Source organism: Globicephala melas, chromosome 11, assembly GCF_963455315.2.
Source record: "Globicephala melas chromosome 11, mGloMel1.2, whole genome shotgun sequence".
In the NCBI taxonomy this organism is placed as follows: domain Eukaryota; kingdom Metazoa; phylum Chordata; class Mammalia; order Artiodactyla; family Delphinidae; genus Globicephala; species Globicephala melas.
In genome coordinates this window covers 92,173,457-92,192,997 of record NC_083324.2, presented here as the reverse complement: position 1 = coordinate 92,192,997, position 19,541 = coordinate 92,173,457, and the positions used below count along the sequence as shown (strand labels likewise).

The 19,541-nt window shown below is 39.2% G+C and overlaps 1 protein-coding gene across 3 annotated transcripts in view; it reads left to right on the top strand.

Moving 5' to 3' along the window:
• Positions 1 to 15,895, top strand: part of RNF182 (ring finger protein 182) — a 57,817-nt gene extending 41,922 nt beyond the window's left edge. For all 3 annotated transcript variants that reach the window (XM_060308024.1, XM_030881387.2, XM_060308025.1), the window contains exon 2: positions 12,932 to 15,895. In XM_060308024.1, coding sequence (XP_060164007.1) covers positions 13,143 to 13,886 — 744 coding nt within the window. In that variant the 5' untranslated portion in view covers positions 12,932 to 13,142 and the 3' untranslated portion in view covers positions 13,887 to 15,895. The remainder of the gene's footprint in view (positions 1 to 12,931) is intronic.
• Positions 15,896 to 19,541: the final 3,646 nt, after the last annotated feature.

The window sequence follows — 19,541 nt, the reverse complement described above, 5'->3', positions numbered from 1 at the left end:
TTGATGGGCTGAATGGAAAGTCACATTGCAAAGGCTGTACAGGGCTGTGGAGAATGACCATAGCCATATTACTACCCCTACGCATGATGGGGGAAGGCCAAAGGGTATTTAGATGAAATGGTCTACTAGTAAATTTAAGATTGAAATAGATGAGTTACATCATGAAAAGCTGGGGAAGGAAACCCCGAACAAAGACCCTGAATGGTCTAAGTTTTAAAAAGTAGATATGAGTGGGGTTTTTTTTTTTTTTTTTTTTTTGCGGTACGCGGGCCTCTCATTGCTGTGGCCTCTCCCGTTGCGGAGCACAGGCTCCGGACGCACAGGCTCAGCGGCCATGGCTCACGGGCCCAGCCGCTCCGCGACATGTGGGATCTTCCCGGACCGGGGCACGAACCCGTGTCCCCTGCATCAGCAGGCAGACTCTCAACCACTGCACCACCAGGGAAGCCCTGAATGTTTTTGAAATAGAAAAATATGAAGAATCCTTGTCTACTGGCTTTTTGGTATAAATGGTGTGTGCTAATGCAACTCTCTGAAATAAAATGTGGAACTTGAGAGGTATAATTTAGGAGAGATATCCAAGGGGAAAGTAAAAGGATTCTTATACTCTCGGGTGTCATATTTATTGATTCTTGGGGTTAGACAGTTTGCTACAGAAGAATGAAAACAAACGAATGTGCAGAAGGGAGAATAAAAAAAAAAAGGTATGAACTTAGGGATTAAAAGAAATAAAGTTTGAACATATCTTTATGTAATAGTCACTAAACGTGATTAGGACTGACAGTGTTCTCCTCAAATTAAACTTTTATCACAAATTCCCACCTTTCCCATCTGGATAAATATTTGAAAAAAAAAAAATCCAGGGATTACAGTTGGCAAGGATTCTGGGAAGATAGCAAGATACAGTGGCTCCCTAACCAGCCAGTCTCAATTCTACTGTTTCTGGCTCTCCTGACCCAAACCGTTCCTGGCACCAAAAGAGCCCTGGGTTCAGGTGAAATCCTGAGCTCTGTGGAAGTTGGAGGTGAGGGGGGACAGGTGAGGGCCTTCTTCCTGGGCTGGGCTGGGCTGGCAGTGAAGATTGCCATCTGATGAGTCTTGGGGGAGGACCAGAATGCACTGGATGCTATAAAGAGCTTGACCTACAGAGGCTGGGGCTACTTCTGGGAGGAACATTGAAAATTGCCCTCATCCCACTGTATGTACGTGAGTGTCTTTGTGATGTGTATCCCACAAGAGACCTAGGAGAACGTGAACACTTGGGCTGAGTGAATCCTCCCTGTCTTGTAGGCTGGGAGGGTGTGAGGAAAATTTGCAAGAAACTTCCCTCCTGGTGACTTGGCAGGACCCTGGTGTCTGTCTGCTGTCGCTCTGTGAGGTCGCAGGAGTAGAGACTACCGCGCTCCCACCTTTCACGGAAGTGTAGTCACGTGGGTCCTCCAACAATCAGACCAGAACCCCAGTGATATAACAGAGAGACAGCTGGAGACAGACGCCGAGCAGACAAAAAATAGTAAGCGCACATAAGGAGATTTAAATGCAGCACAAGAAGACTTCTTAGAGATGAAGGGCATGCTTTTCCAATCAAACGTTTCAGTAAATGAATTGAAGGAGACGATGATCATTCCTGAGACCTGAATGAGGAGCCAGGTAGGTGAAGTGGAAGAATCTGAAAGCACGGAACAAAAATATAAAGGGATGGAAATCACAAGAGAAAATAGATCTAGGAAATATAACATATGACTAACAGGAGAGCCAGAAGGAGAAAAAGGACAGATGGAGGAAAGGCAATACTTAAATAAATATAAGAAACAAATTTTCTGAGCTTAACAATCAAGACTTCACTCTGTACATTCAAATCGCTCATCAAGTTCCAAGCCAGATTTACGAATTCTCTGTGTGTACTGGAAAAGTTCTTGAACTCTTAAGAATACAGAGCAAAATCTTAAAATCTTCCAGACGGAGAGAACAAATTACCCACCATTAAGGGGTATCAGACTAAGCAGCAGATTTCTTATCTGTGACATCTGAAGCTAGAGATAGTGGAGTAACTTCTGTAGAAAACGGAGACAAAAAGCCAGCAGCCTGAAAGTCACATGCATAGCCAGGCTGCCATCTCTCTGTCAGGATAAAAGGCATTTACTGTTACGCAGGAATTCAGAGATGTCATCACCCATTTTCTAACAAAAATACTCAAGGAAAGAGTATCAGACAAAAAGCATCCAAACAAAAAGTTAATCAGCAATACCTCAAGGTGAGCAGGGATAATAGCAGAGGAAATTTTTCTTTTCTTTTCCTTCCTTTTTTTTTGAAAATTTCTAAATTAACCATTTAACTCAAGTGGAAAGGAAAGAATAAGTTCAAATATAATAATATTTACATTAAGTGTGAATGAACTGAATTTTCCCATTAAAAGTTTGATACTGTTAGGCTAAGTTAAAAAGCAAAACCCGGGTATATGGTATTTTAAAGAAACATTTGAAACAAAGTGATACAAGTTGAAAAAAAAATGATGGACGGGGCTTCCCTGGTGGCGCAGTGGTTGGGAGTCCGCCTGCCGATGCAGGGGACACAGGTTCGTGCCCCGGTCCGGGAAGATCCCACATGCCGCGGAGCGGTTGGGCCCTTGAGCCATGGCCGCTGAGCCTGCGCGTCCGGAGCCTGTGCTCCGCAGCGGGAGAGGCCACAGCAGTGAGAGGCCCGCATACCGCAAAAAAAAAAAAAGATGGACAAAGATCTCAGGCCAATATAGAGTCAGAAGAACTGGCAATATGAGGTTTAGTATTTAAGTTATATTTAAGTTAAATGCACAAATAGGATAAGGAAAGAAATTATATAATGATTCTAAAGAAGCACAGTTTATTAAGAAGATAAATAAACATGTATGTATAAAATAACATAGCCACTAAATCTGTAAAGCAAAGTATTAGAAATGCAAATGCAGTTATGGTGAGACACTTTAATAAACCTCTCTCATTTGTCTCAACCCGTCTTAACTTTGTGCAGACCCCTAAGATGGAGAAATTTTTTTTTTTTTTTTTTTTTTTGCGATACGCGGGCCTCTCACTGTTGTGGCCTCTCCTGTTGCGGAGCACAGGCTCCGGACACACAGGCTCAGCGGCCATGGCTCACGGGCCCAGCCGCTCCGCGACATGTGGGATCTTCCCGGACCGGGGCACGAACCGTGTTCCCTGCATCGGCAGGCGGACTCTCAACCACTCCGCCACCAGGGAAGCCCAAGGTGGAGAAATTGAATAAATAAAAAAAGTTAGATTTAACGGATATACTAGAACCTTACATCCCTCGAATACAGAATATTCTGTTCTGGATTACTTACAAAACTTGATTGTATACTTGACTACAAAGAAGACCTTAACAAAGGCAAAGGAAAAGAGATTTTTATAGCTCTTGTTCTCTGATCATAATCCAGTAAGATTAGAAATAAAAGAGAAGGTAATAAAAAAGAAACTATTTACTTGGCAATTTAAAATCACTCTTTATAACATTTGTATCAAAGGAGGAGACCAAAGTCGCTTTACAAGATATATAGAAATCAATAAAAGGAGCATGATTCATTCCAAAAGCTATAGAGTAGAATGAAAGCTGTAGCCAGTGGAAATTTTACAGCCTTTGAATGTGTTCCTTATTTAAGAATAAGGACAAAGTGTATCTCATCATGAAATGAGAAAAAAGAATGACAAAACAAACTAAAATAAATTAGAAAGAGGTAATACTAAAGATAAAAGCTGAAGTTAATGAAATAAAAAATAATAGAAAGGATAAATACATTAATAATAGCTGGTTCTTTGAAGCAATAAAGTAGATATAAAGATTATGTGTCTGATTAGGAAATTAATAAAGAATAAAATATTTACAAGACAAAATGAGAAAAAGGACATAATCAGAGCTATAGGAGCAATTCAAAGAAGATAACAATGATAACTGCATTCAACTCTATGGCAATGAATTTGAAAAATCAGAAAAAATGGATTATTTCCTTACCAAATATAAATGTCTAAATTTGACTCAGGAAAAAGTGGAAAATTTGAATAAGACAGTACCGTAAAAGAGATTGGAAAAGTGATTAAAGATCTTCCATTTAAAAAGGCAAGGGGATCATATGAAGTTACAGCTGAGTTTTATGTAACCTTTAAAAAACAAATAATTTTATCATTATTTGGACTGTTCAAGAAGATGATGAAAAGCCCCTAATTCATTTGTAAAATAAGCATACATTTAATTACAAAACCTGATAGAGTACAAAACTACTAGTCTGGAGACCAATTTAATGTTGAATACGGATGTAAAATTCTAAATATAAGATTAGCAGATAGAACCCATCAGTGTATTTGAGGACCCAACTAGGTATGACTAGGTAGGGTTTATTCCAAGAACACGAGTGGAAATTTTTCAGTGAAATCCCTCACATGATCAAATTAGGGCTAGAAAACCACATGGTCACATCAATAGATGCTGAAAAAGTATCTAATAAAATGTATAGACACATCTAATAAAAAGTATAAATTAAGAATGGAAACTACATTAATATAATAGGCCATTTACCAAAACCAACAGTATCATCCTAAACAGCAAAACACACAAAAATTTACAGTTAGTATTAGGAACTAAACTAAACATTCATTTAACAAATGTTTTTTCAGCACTTACTTTGGGCCAGGGTATTGGTCTGTGTTCTCAGGAATGAGTAAAGAAGAGAAAAGGCTGTGACTCATGGAGCTTACATTCTTGTGGGAATTATTAACCTTGTCTTAGAGTTTCTGGTAAGTTTGTTAAAACAAGAAAAATGAAATAACTGGAATAAATACTGGAAAAGACAAGCTAAAACTATCTTTTTTTCCCCTAATGATATGATTGTATACCTTGTAAATCCAAGACACTCCAAGTAAATCCTGTAAGAATGAATAAGATGAATTTGGTAAGTGGCTGGATTAAAAATAAATAAAATCAAAAGCCTCCTTCTTGCCCCATAATAGCAACAGGCCCTTAGAAATGAAGAGTAGGGACAAATTAGAATAGTGACAAAACCTTAAAAATACTGAAGAATAAGTTTAAAAGAAAGGCATGAAACATGGAGAAAATGAAAATGTCTTATTGAAGAACAAAGATCAAGATTGTGAACAAATTAGAGACTTACCATGTTCTTGGATTGGAGTCTTAATATTGAAGTATACATTTGATGTGATTCCAATCCCAACAGTTTTGTTTTTCAATTTGATAAAATGACCTGGAGGTTTATAACAGAAGGTTAAGTGCTACCAGTAGCCAAGAATATAATTCCTCCATTGCCTCCCTCCACACCACTGGCATGTAAGCTCAGGAGGGACGGGAATTTGCTCACTATTGAATCTTCAGCACCTATAACTGTGTCTGGAACATACGAGACACTTAATAAATAGTTGAATGAATTAATAAAAAAACTCCCTAGAGGAGACATAACTTACCAGGTATCAAAATATACTAAAAAGCCATGGTATTCAAATTATTATGGTCGAGACAGATGGCTAGACAAATAGATCAATGGAATACAATAGAAAATCAGAAACAGATCTTGGAATGCATGAGAATTTAATATATGACAAAGACTGAATTTTAGTTAATCCGGAAATGGTGGATTATTTAACAAATGGAATTGACACTGATGGCTATTGACCTGGAAGAAAAGAAAATTAGAATCCTACCTTACACCATATATAAAAATAAAAAATAAAAGTAAGGCACGAAAAATTTTGTAAGAAAATAACTACATGTACAATATTAGGAACTGCATATACGATATTAATATTAACTATGATCAGAGACTCAGAAGCTGCAAGAGAAAAGATAAATATATGACTGTTCAAAAAGTCAAATATTTTGCTTTTCAAAGGATATTAAGCAAAGCCAGTCAATTTGGGGAAGTGTTTGTAATACAGAGGATATAGAATTTAATACTTGTAAAAGCAAAAAGCATTTATAAATTGAAAGGACCAACAACCCAATAGAAAAATAAGTACAAAATATGAAGACATATGAGCAAATACAGAGGCGGCCAACAAATGAGAAAACAGTCAAACTCAAATAATGATACATCACCCCTCAGATTGGCAAAAATAATAAAGCTCAATAACATCTGTTGCTGTTAGAGGAAAAGACACTCATATTACTGAGTTGAAGTACATGTTACAGTCTTTTGGGGAAGCAATCTGGCAACATGTGTTAGGAGTAATATCTGTTTGACCCAAGAATTCCACTCCTTGTTCTCTTAAAAAAAATAAAACACCTGTATGCACGGATGTGTATCACAAGATTGTATTCTGCAGTAATGTTAGTGTCGGGGAAATAAATGGAGATACATGAATGCTTACCAGGGGAGGAACTGGTGAGCTATATTACATACGTTCAAATGGTGAAACGTTATACAGCTGATAAAAAAGGAATTCGGGGCTGTATTGGTTGAATTGAGAGATTTTCTGAACCATTATTGAGTGGGAAAAAGGAGATGCAGAAAACTGGGTATAGTAGTTAGAAAAAAACAATGGAAAAAATGTGCTTATGGTGTCTTTACAATTATATGTACATGGATAAATATATGCATGTGGAAATATATATGGAAGAAAACACAGCAGGTAGTTAATATGGGTTACTGGGGGCAAGGGTGTGACATTCAGGCTGATGTGAGTGGAGGGAAGTGAGGAGAAGTTAACCAAATAAAACACACACACACAGACCGCTAATAAAGAAACAATATGTATGATGACATTTATATGTTTCTGTATATAAATTTGTGTGTATATGTGTGCAGGCATGCATGTATGCACACACGTGCAAATGAAAATTTAAAAGTAAAGAAGTCCTGTTTGCTTTGGGTTGTTTTATTCCATTATTTATTTATAATTTCTGCAGTACTAAGCAGGAGCCTAGCTCTGAAAGCACAGTAAATTCTCAAAGTCAAATGCAGCATGGTAATTGTATCCTGGCTCTCTGTGTTGTGAGTAGCAGAAATCCAACCAAAAACACTAGCGTGAACAAAAACGGGGATTTATTGGCTTATGGGAGCCTCACACACGATTAGGTCCAGAGGCTCAGTTCAGCTCTCATCAAAGGTCTTTTGCCTTTGTCTGTATCTCTGCCTCCTGCCTTCCTTGACTCCTCTTTTTGTTTTTGGCTTTATTCTCTCTTAGTCTCCCTCTTGATGGCATGACAGTTCCCTGATACATCCTTTTCTGGTCTATTTTCCTTCCCCTGGCCCCTGGCATGTTTCTTCTTCCTCCAAGCTTCAAATTTAAAAAGTCCTAGGAAGGAGCTTTGACAGGGCTGGTTTGAGCTGCATGCCCATCCGGACTGGTCCTTGTGAGCAGGGGGTTAGTGGAGTCCTGCGATGAGCCAGCTGGGTCACAGATCCACAGCGTGGGAAAGAAGGGAGGCACTGCGATTAGTGCACCAACCCAACCACAGCCACAGAATTTGAGTGAGGGGAAGACTTCCCCAAAGAAGCCATGGCAGTTGGGAAGGAAGCAGTGTGGTCTAAAGGAGAAAAAAAGATCCTAGGTAGGCAGACAACAGATATCCACTGGAGGGACTCTGCTTCGAAATACAAGCCAAGTTTGCATCTTCAATATCAAAGGAACTGAGTAGTAGAGAAAGTGGATTTGAGTCAAATACTAAGTAGGGCAATGAAAATAGTCATTTGCCCAAAAGCTCAAATTGCTTTATAAGAATTATAGTAGGTCATTATCTCCTTGTATATTCTTACCCCAGATGATTTATAAAAGGCTTAAGTGATTAATGAGAAATGTCAGCTTCAGATATTTGAATAGGTGTTCTTCTAGGAGAAGAAAATCTTTTGCATTTGTCTTTTCCCCCAGCTTTAGGGAGATGTCGTTGATGTACAACATTATGTAAGTTTAAAGTTCACAATGTGGTGATTTGATACGCGTGTATATTGCAAAATGATTACCACAGTAAGGTTAGTTACCACATCCCTCACCTCACATAATTACATGTATTTATTTTTAAGGCAGTTTTAGTATGCCAGATTCTTCTCTCTCCTGTGCCTGGTGAGACATACTTGTAGCAGTTGTTCCCATCAAGTAGTGCTCCAGATTTGCTCACCTTAAAGATTCCATCCTCTTTAATATTGATTTATAGTGATGCTTGGATATTTAGGTGATAGATGAATGACTGACATTTCAATTTTGTGAAAAAAAATGAATGAATTTACAGATCACAGAGGAAAAAATAAGTTGATCTGAAATATCCATTGACAGAAAAATCTGGGCTATCAAAGTAGCTAATGTATTTAGCTGTGGATTTTTTTTCTTTTTTTAACTTTTTACTGTAAAGATGACACCAGTACAGAAAAATGTCCCGCCTGATGGTGTAGCACGACATGGACATTCACAAGGTTCTACCAACAGGTCAAGAGATGGAACCTCGTCAGCCTCTTAACAGCCCCCCTCTTCCTCCCCCCACCGCAAAGGCATCTGCTGTCCTGACTTTTATGCTAATCGCAACCTGGCTTCTCTTCTTAGTTTTACTACCTAAACTTGCATCCCTACTACAGCTTAGTTTTGCCTATTTTTTGAGCTTTCTGGAGATGGAATCATATAGTATGTGCTCTTTGCGGTCTGGCTTCTTCTTTCATTCAATATTTGAATTGTTGCCCACAATTACGGAGTGAACGCAGGGTGGCAACGGGCTGGAATGCCCGTCTTTTAGAGGATCAAATTAACGCCTCCACTGATCGTAACCCTATAAAGTTACAGATTATTATCCAAGTTCTTTGGGGGACCTTAGAATCATAATGAGATACATGAAGTATTTAAGAACTCTAGCGGTTGGTACCCCATCCTCCCAAGAGGAGCAATCACTGTGCTGTTTATGCCATTCTAGAAAGAAACACTTGTGCTGGTCCCATTTCCAGGGATGCTACCAGAGCTCAAGGCTTTCAGCCAGTCCTGCCCAGAAGTGCCACTTGCAGAGGCAGGAGTTGATGAAGTATTTCAAGCTGATGGAGTGGGTTTGCTAGAAAACTCAGAATTAAAGTAGGTATCTTTTTAACTGGATGTTTGAACATTTAGTATTTTCATTGCATGTTACCAAGAAGCCCCCATATGAATTTTTATAAATATGAACATTATGATCATAACACTGTATCTTGACATATTCAAAGGTATGAAGAGTGTTTCTGTGAAAAAAGAAAGCTTTATTTAAAATAAAGTTATTCTCTTAGACAGCTCAATACTGCTTAAGCGAATAACTTGTTCCCAGAATTAGGAACTAAAAATGGTGGTGGGCCTAACATAGAACATTCTTACTCCTCTTCTAATGGTAAGAAGCTTGGTACAGAAAGTATTAATGTAACCAGCCGATTGTCAAATGCTGACAGTGTAATGTATTCTCACATATGCATACGCCTTTTAAAAAGTTTTCATTTTTCCCCAGTTTTATTGAGATCTAATTGACATACGGTACTGTAAGTTTAAGGTATACAGCATAATAATTTGACTTACATATATTGTGAAATGATCCCCACAATAAGTTTAGTTATCCATCATCTCATATAGATACAGAAAAAAAGAAAAAGAAAATGTTTCTTCCCTTTGATGAGAACTCCTAAGATTTACTCTCTTAACTTTCAAGTATACTACATACAGCATGGTCAAAACTACAGTCGTCATGTTGTGCATTACATTCCTAGTACTTACTTATCTTATAGCTGGAAGTTTGTACCTTTTGACTGCCTTTGTACCAGTCCCCCTTCCCCCACCCCACCTATGGGTAACCACAAATCTAAAGTGACCTCTTTTTCTATGAGTCTTTTAAAGTTTCCACATGTTAAGTGGGATCATACGGTACTTATCTTTCTCTGTCTGAGTTATTTCACTTAGCATAATGCCTTCACAGTCCATCAATGTTGTTGTAGATGGCAAGATTTCCTTTTTTATGGCAGAATAATATTCCATCACATATATATGAAGAAGTTGGTATATACACATATACTTCTTTATTCATGTTTGACACTTAGATCGTTTCCACGTCTTGGCTATTGTAAGTAGTAAATAACGCTGCTATGAACATGGGGGTGCAGACATCTCTTCGACATAGTGTTTTTGTTTCCTGCGGATACATTCCCAGAAGTGGAATTGCTGGATCATATGGTAGTTCTGTTTTTAATTTTTTGCAGAAACTCCCACACTGTTTTCCATAGTGGATGCACCCAATTACGTTCCCACTGACAGTGTGCAAGGGTTCCCTTTTCTCCACACCCTCTCCAGCATTTGTTATCTCTTGTCTTTTTGGTCATAGCCATTCTAACAGGGGTGGAGGTGATATCTTATTGTGGTTTTGATTTGCATTTCTCTGATGATTAGTGATGTTCTGCACCTTTTCATGTACTTGTTGGCCATTCATATATCTTCTTCGGAAGAATGTCCATTCCTGTGCTCTGTCCATTTTTAAATTAGAGTATTTGGTTTTTTGCTATTAAGTTGTATGAGTTCTTTATATATTTTGGATATTAACCACTCATCAGATATGTGGTTTGAAAATATTTTTTTTCCATCCCGTAGGTTATCTTGTCATTTTGTTGATGGTTCCCTTTGCTGTGCAGAGCCTTTTAGTTTGATGTCGTCCCACTTGTTTATTTTTGATTTTGTTGCTTGTGCTTTAGGTGTCATATTCAAAATGAAGTCATTGCTGAGACTCATGTCAAGGAGCTTTGTCCCTATATTTTCTTCTAGGAGTTTTATGGTTTCCAGTCTTAAATATTGAAGTCTTTAATACATTTCGAGTTAATTTTTGTGATTGAGGTAAGGTAGGGGTCTAGTTTCATTACACATAAGCCTTTTGTGGGTGTTTCTAGATGTATGCTCTGGCTCTCTGTGCCTGTAGATGTCATTGTGCTTACTTATCCTCACTGAATGTTTTACTCTCTCTTTTCCTGATGTCTTTATGTATACGCTTGCATTCTGTTTTCTCCTTATTCACACAGCTTCACGCCCATCAGTCCTTTTGACAGTAATGGAGGCAGTTACTGCTATGAGTTCTACTGTTACCATCAGCTCCAGCAAGGCTGGGTGGGACGGTAGCTGCAGAGAGAGTACAACGTGTTCTCTTGGGATGGGCCTTGGGTCTCTGTGTGGCTACCAAGAGAGCTGATGGAATGGGAGCCGTCCAGGAATTGGATCACTAGTGACCTGCCCAGGACTAGGGACCATCCTCTGCAGGCAGCTATAGGACTGGCAGTGGTGACAGGGATAGAGCTCCTTCTTGTCCCTTGACTGTCGTCCTGGAGATGTTCATCCCCCAAGAGAATAAAAAGCCAGTTTTGTAGCACTGTGGCAAGATAAAGTCACATTTTGCAAGGACTTGGGCACGTGGAAGGGAAAGGGATAGAAGAGCTGATGTTTGTGTCTATATATTCTTTTTTGCATGTAAGTGTGGATACAGAGAAATTAGCTTACGGTAGCAATTTTGAAATACATGCCTTCATATACAGTCACTCTATTAAAAAAAACTCTACCTACATTCTTTTGGCCGATGCCAGAGATTCTATTTATTGATTGACTTCCTTTTCCCACCAAGAGTATCTTGCCACGCTAACCATTATACTATCCATTCTTATATGATATGAAGTCAATTTAAAAATTAACTAAGTCATAATGAAAAAGGAAGATAATATGTATTCACAAACCAATTATACATGATTTCAAAAATCATCCAAGTTTTCCTACCCACTGCCTCTTCTCTTTAAGGCAGTAGGAGCCATAACAAACTTAAAATTCTAGCAGAGTTGCAGTCTCCCTCTCAGCACTGTTATGACAGCCTTCTGCTGTTATTGCTTGGGGGTCTGCTCAGAAATTCAATTACATTTTGATATTTTTCCAAGCAAAACATAATTTAAGACAAATGTACTACCGCCCCAATCACATATATTAAAGCAAAATAAAAATTATTTAGAGATTTCCCATATTGCTGCTCCCTTCCATTAGTGCTAATAATTGAGAACAGACTGTGTACGTGAGTGAAATCAGCTTTCAGCCATTTGTCCAGAGCCAGTAGTAATAGCAACTAGGGGTCAACATTAAGGACTGTTGATTGTATCAGGCTTTCTGTAGGCAAGTGGGTGAAGTTTGAGTACTTCTTGATAGCCAGGCATGCACGATTCTTCATATTTGGAGACATAACTGCACATGTGCTCTGTTTACTTCTTTGTCTTGGGAATTAGACTTGACTTGGTTATAATGCTTATGTCAGGTGTCATATGCTTCACTCTTCCTTGAGTGTACGTATGTATACAACCATGGTTTGCAAGACTAGTATTGAAACAAAAAGTTTGAATTGATCAGTCAGATAAGGAAGGCATTTATAACAGATTTCTTTACACGGGGAAGGTGAGAACCGTCTGCTGTACTTAAATGCGCTCTCGTCTTTATAAAGCACTTTCTGAAAACACATTTTAAATCTTTATCCTTAAGATTTCCCTTCTTTTGTGTGTTCCTAAGCACTATTGAGGGTATTTAGACAATTGGAGCTTATACCAATGATCCGCTGAATGAGTGAGTCTATATTGAATGGAGTTTAATTGCAAACATCTATTTCTGGTAAGTGTCCCATTCAATCTTCATAGAGGCCAGCATTTGTTACAAGTTTCAGAGGGAAAACTCTCTATATCGAGCCATATCCACAGTGCTCTGGAGTGTACTTCACACCACTATGATTCTTAATTCCTTCTTTACTATCATATTTGTGGACTGAAAAAGCTGAGCATGGAGATAACACTTTCCTATCCTGGAGGCAGAAATGTGTGAAAAGATGAAGGGGATTTAACCTTTCAAGTCTACCGCTTCTAATCGTTGAAGCTCAGAAAATTCCATAAAGCACTTTTCAGTGAACTGTTCACAATATTAGAATTTCTTTTCCTTTGCAGACCCTTCATGTGGCCTTTGTAAGTATGCGTTTGAGACACAGAGAGATAAGTAGCAGCTGAAAAAAATGCCTGGAAGATTTCTGTCCCTCCTCTTCCTGCCCATTTGCATCTCTGCCTGATTCGAATGATGTGATATTCGGAGAGACAGCTTCATCGAAGTCGTCCTTCAAGGAGACCCATCTGGCCCAAGACTGGACGTACAGAATTCAGGATGGCCAGTCAGCCGCCAGAGGATGCCGCTGAGTCTCAGGTCTCGGACGAGCTGGAGTGTAAGATCTGTTACAACCGGTACAACCTGAGACAGAGGAAACCCAAAGTGCTGGAGTGCTGTCACAGGGTGTGTGCCAAATGCCTCTACAAGATCATAGACTTCGGGGACTCCCCGCGCGGCGTCATCGTCTGCCCTTTCTGCAGGTTCGAGACGTGCCTGCCGGATGACGAAGTCGGCAGCCTGCCCGATGACAGCAACATCCTCGTGAACTTGACTTGTGGTGGCAAAGGCAAAAAGTGCCTGCCCGAGAACCCCACGGAGCTGCTGCTGACCCCCAAGCGGCTGGCCTCGCTGGTCAGCCCTTCCCACGCGTCCTCCAACTGCCTGGTCATCACGATCATGGAGGTGCAGAGGGAGAGCTCACCGTCGCTCAGCTCCACGCCCGTGGTCGAGTTCTACAGGCCCTCCAGCTTCGACTCCGCGACCACCATGTCGCACAACTGGACCGTGTGGAACTGCACGTCCCTGCTCTTTCAGACGTCCATCCGGGTGTTGGTATGGTTGCTAGGTTTGCTGTACTTCAGCTCCTTGCCCTTGGGCATCTACTTACTGGTATCCAAGAAGGTCACCCTCGGGGTGGTCTTCGTCAGCCTCGTCCCTTCCAGCCTCGTCATCCTGATGGTATATGGCTTCTGCCAGTGCGTCTGTCACGAATTCCTAGACTGTTTGGCACCGTCCTCTTAACCGAGACGCACGCTCGGAATTTGACACACGTTGCCACGTTTCAAGTGAGGTCATTTAGCCCATCTTTTCTCGCGCATTCTCTGTGATCGGTGCCCGTGGCGTGAACAAAGCCACTGGGCACATATTCGTGGTCCGTTTTCCATCAAAATGTTGACTCAGTTGGTTCCCCTGTGTGCTGGAAATAAAAACGTTCGTTGCTGCTTATGTGTTAGCAAAAAAGAAAAAGGGATCAGCTAAGCCTTCCTAGAGCCCTTCTGAGTCTTCCCAGAGAAAGGGCAGGTTCTGCTCAGAGCTGCTAGACAGACGCCAGGGCCAGGCGTGTTATGCTGCCGTAGGGGTCTTTGTGGGCAGTTAGGCATGAACTGATTCCTCTTCTCATAATCTTAGCCGGGGATGGAGGGTGGTCCAAGAGGAGAGCAGCCCCGAGACACACCTGTTGGCTCAGTGCTCATCCCCTGCCCCTGCCCCATTGTTGGCGCTTCTGTGGATCCTCTTCAGCCCGGATGCTGGTTCCCTCTGCGCATGCTCCTTGCCAAGAGGACCCTCGCCTCTTGTGTGGTTTCAGTTATGTACCTGTTTTGCCGCATCACTAAAGAGAATTAAAAACATTGAGGAATTTGCATCAGAGTAAACTTCAAGGCGGAATGTGGCCGCTTGTTTTTGAGACACGCGCTTTCCTCCACGTTTATTTTCCACTCTCCAGCCTTCTCTGAAATTCTCTCAGAGCAGTTATCGTTCAGAGATCTGATTTGAGCTTTTCCTTAAAGCATTTTCGTTTAGTTTCTTTTTTTTAAACCACGTTGTTCAGTCAGCCCCATTCCTTATCCTGAGTGAGGTTCCGTTCAAATTAGTTGCCATAACTTTATGTGGATTTTGTTTTTTTCCCATTGTATTTTAAATTCTATTACGGACTCAACTTAATCCCATAACAATTTGGGGTAAATTGCGGCAGTGGAAACCCAGAAACAATTCAGGAGCTGTTCAGGCTCATGGTTTGATGTGCTGAGAACCTAAGTATTTTGCTGTGCTTTACTGAGCTGTACCAAAATACTATGGTTTAGGCTTATGTGCCAGACTGTGTTGCAGTAGGTCAGGGAGAAGGATGGGCAAGAAACATCATGCCAAGCTGATACCCTGAATCGAAAAGATCCTTCAAGGAAGTAGGATGGAGGGGCAGAGTGCAATGTGACTATTGCCATCCCTGTTAAGTCCCTTTTAGAATGGATTCAAGTTCTTATGCAATCGATTTCAAATAAAAGCATAAGCTATGTGACTTGAGTTAATGAACTTCTTTTCATGATGTAGGGGAAGTTGAATGTATATATTTATGAGAAGACATTGGTTAGCACATTTTAGGTTTGAGGGAATAGAATGCCCACAGAAAGTAGGCAAAAAAAAAAAAAAAAGCTTTTTAGTCTAAAACTCATTACTGATGATAAACATTTAAATATTTATAACTCTTAGAAAGGGGCATTACTAAGACTACTTTAACTTGTTTGTGATGAAACATTTGTTGCTTGAAATACAGTGAACCAGTTCCAATCTCTTTTATTCAGTAAAAAAAATGACACTTATTTCTAGAATAGTAGTTTGACTTTAATTCTGTAACTATTAACTTTGAGAATATGTATGCCCAGGCTAGGTGTGACAGGAAAGTATATGTGGGATGTGGCCCAATGAATTTAAGCCCCAATACAGCTAAATACACTTATAATTTCACGAAATCTAGTTTAGATAGCATTGTGAATGCAATTTCCAAATATCCATTTGTACTTAGAGTAAATATAATGTTTAGGAGATGTTTTGTGGTCCAGATTTATATATTTATAAGGTTTTTAAAAAATGTTCATGTTGCCTGAAATGTAACATCAAATAAATTGGTGACTTATCATAGGATGAGGTTTCTAGAAAGCTCTGGACATGGGTACTATGCATTTTGCTTCTTTGTATAATGTCTGCAGTGCTAAATTTGTGTCTCTCTTTGTATCGTGATAGTCTTTTTTTTTTTTTTTCAGTTGCCAGTAAGTTAATTCGGTGTTAAAGAGTTTTAAATGTATGACAACAAAAAACTCTTCGTGCTGTTGAATGAAAAAAGGACAGTGCTTCAGTCTTATTTATTGTGGTGATGTTTTGTTTGTCCATTAAATTGTTATTATTTCCAAGCTAGAAGTTTGATTTCTCTGACTGATGGTTGAAATTCAATTTTATTTTGGACTGCTTTTAACATTAGATAACTGCAAACGTGAGCTTTCGAAAACATTGGTTAAGCTAATCCCTTTGTCATATGAAGATTCCAGAAGTTTCTGACAAAGCTGATTTTCTCCATCCTACTTCTAAAAGGCCTTCATACCTTTTTTTTTAAAGAAAAAAAGGAAAAAATAGGAAAGATGAAATAAAAACATTGTCTTTATAATAAAAATTTTTGCTTTTAATTTGTTTGATTTGTTTTCCAGATTTTGCCGAGCTACTCAGCAAAATAGAATCCAATTTAGTTAGGAATTCACTAATCTTGTGTGATCTGGGCAAGTTTAAAAAACTTACCTGATAATTAAACATGACCAGTGTTAGGCAAAGTAGCAATAATTTGGGACTATGTAGCAGTTTTATGCTTATGATAATTAGTGAATTGGCACCATATGTTAATTGAGAGTAATGGTTTCATTCACTCCTGAAATCTACATAAATGAGGAAAGACCTGTTAAGGAAAACAGTTACCTGTGCTAGTCATAACCTAAGGTGTGAACTCATGCTTATCTGCTGAGAGACCCTCAAGTGATGTGCATTTGCCTGATTGTAAAGAGATACTAGGCTTCCAAGACACCCTGAGTTTGAAGAAATTTCTTAATCCGCCAACCAGGTAGATGTGGAAACCAAAGTAATGCTGTATTGATAGGCAAACTGACAGTCATTATAAATACGAGCCCTGTGAGTCCTGGGGTGTAGAAGAGACGGAAATTAGTTAACTTGAAAGAGTATATTGGAGGCAAATTACGGTTCTGCATGTTTCTGCATTTTTGGGGAATTGTTCTCTTTTCAGTCTTCTTGGTAATAATAAATACTTGCCCTAATTCTTTTGAAACACTGCAGAAGCACCACAAATTATTCCAGAACCTTCCTCAAAACCAATGAACAGTTTGGTTAAAAGTAAGATCCCTGAAAAAGTTTAACCGTTTGCTCTTGAACTTGAGTCTTGTATGTTTTCCACCTCTTTACCCCTGTGTTAGATGTCTACTTCTCTTTGCCTCAGATCTTTTATGAATTTTACTCCTCTGTGAGATGCTAGAATATTGGGTCTTCCCTTCAAGTTTAGGTTTGTGTGAAAGAGAAGAAAGAGAATAAGAATAGTAGTAGTAGTAGTAGTAATAATGCAGGTAACTAAATGTTAAAATTGGTGTAAATTCCAAGTGAGTCCTGGAGACAATACAGATTCAGCTCGGTTGCTTGTAGCATTTAAATCTGTGTTATAATCCAAATCTAAGTATACTCAGTGTACAGATAATCTCTATGGTTCTGACATGAAGGTGCTTTAATAGAAATTAAAAAAAAATTATGTCCTGAATATTTTGTATACTAAGTAGGAGTAGGTGCTAATATATCTGTAAAAGTGGTTGAACCTTGATTTAATTAAACATTCAATTACATGGAACGATTACTCTGTATAAGCATTTTAATTAATCAGAAGTTTATAGATTTGCAACATATTAACATTTTCCCTTTAAATTTCATAAGAGAAAAGAATAGGCTGTTAGTAAGTCATTTCAGACCTTGGTTTGCCCGTGAAGTGTGATGGTTTAGGCACGAAAGTTTCTTTCAATGTTCAGATTCATTTGCCCCAGATCAGCGGTCTGGCCTGAAGACTTACATTTGGGAGTCTTTGGCATTCAATAGCAACTGAAGCTAAGGGAATAGAGAAATGGAGAGAGGGAGCAGAGGGCCAAGGCTGAGCTCTGAAGCTGTAACTTTGAAGGATCAGCAGAGGATCCAGCAAAGGGACTGCCTAGGAGCAGCCAGAGCGAGGGAGGTGGGACAGGCATGGAAATTGGGGCACGTGTGGTCACCGGAGCCGAGAGACAGAAGGTAGAATTAGGATTACTAGGTGAACACAGATTAGTATGTTAAAAGATTTTTCAAGCTTTTTTCATGAAGTTTTAAAATAATACAGAAAAGTTGATAGAACCCTATAGTGATCACTAGTACGCTAACCACTTAGAGTTGTCAGCAGTCAACCTTTTGTTATATCTGTTTTTCTCTCTCTCCCCTAAGCATAAGGGACTTACTCTAACTAAAATATCATTACTATATCTAAGACCATTCAAAAATACTTTTGTGATATTATTTAATAAGCAGTCTATACAGATTTTTCTATTTGTTCCCCAAATATCTTTTAGAGTTTAAAACACAAAGCACAAACCAGGATCCAGTTAAGCTTCACACGTTGCATTTGGTGGTTGTGTATTTTATTCTCTTTATTCTGGAACAGTCACCCCACCTTATTTTCCCTGTGACATTGACTTGAAGCAGGCCAGTTACTTTGGACAATGTCCCACATTCTGGATTTGTATGACTTTCAGGCAAATGGTGGTGTTGAATGTTATTCTATCACTTGTATTTCCTGTAAACTGAAAATTAGGTTTAGAAGTGTGGTTGGATTCAGATTTGGGGCAAGAGGTTGTCTTAGATGATGCCATGCATTTGGAATTGCATCACATGAGACATGAATGGAATGTTGCCCCACCATTAGAAATACTGACCCATCACTCAGTTAAGAGGGTGACCTCCAAGTCTCACCATTTCCCCTGTGCAATTAGCAAGTGATCTGTGGGGTGATACTTTGGCACCGTGCAAATTATCATCTTCCCTAAAAACTTTTACCTGATGGCCTTAGCATCCAGAGATCATCCTTGCCTGAATCAATTATTTCATTCTTCCAAAGATATGAAATCTCGTCTAATCTAGGTTTTCAAGAGACAATGGTCCAGTGCCTCTCGGCAGGTGAATTGTGGAGGAGATGGAATCATAGGATCCTACACCCGTCTAATGCTTTGGTAAATCTTAAGGTTGGAACACACCGTTACAGTCATCCAATTATTGAAGGACTAAACTGAAACGTATAATAATCTTTTATCTCCTGAGGTATCTTCTATAAGATCAGAGAAGAAGAAACCCAAATCTTATGTGAAATAACAGTGTTTTAAACCTGTAAATACTGCCCTTGACTCTAGCCTCAAACTTTCAGTGTACCACGTGGGTTTCTTAACCACCCATCTGAAACACGTCATTACACTCTTACTTAAGTTGCTTATCAAGCTCTCTGGTTATCTTTCAAATCATGTCTGGACTATGTGTGATTTTTCTTCAGACTCCTTTGCCTAACTCTTTATCAGATCTTCTTCTTGAACTCTTCACTTAAGACAGCTCCATCTTCTTGTTATTCTAGTAATTAGTTCACTCCTCAGTTTATTCTTCAAAGTGATCTTGTTTGGTCAGAATAACCTCTTGTTTATTGTCTGACCATTCCCTCCCTTCCTAAAACCCATCTAGATGGTGGGTTCATTCATAAAGTTCACTGTATGTTTCCAGCCTTGATACTGTTTGAGAACTTTCCCCACGTGCACTCCAGTTTTTAGATTTTCCAGTGCCTTGAGTGGTAGATGG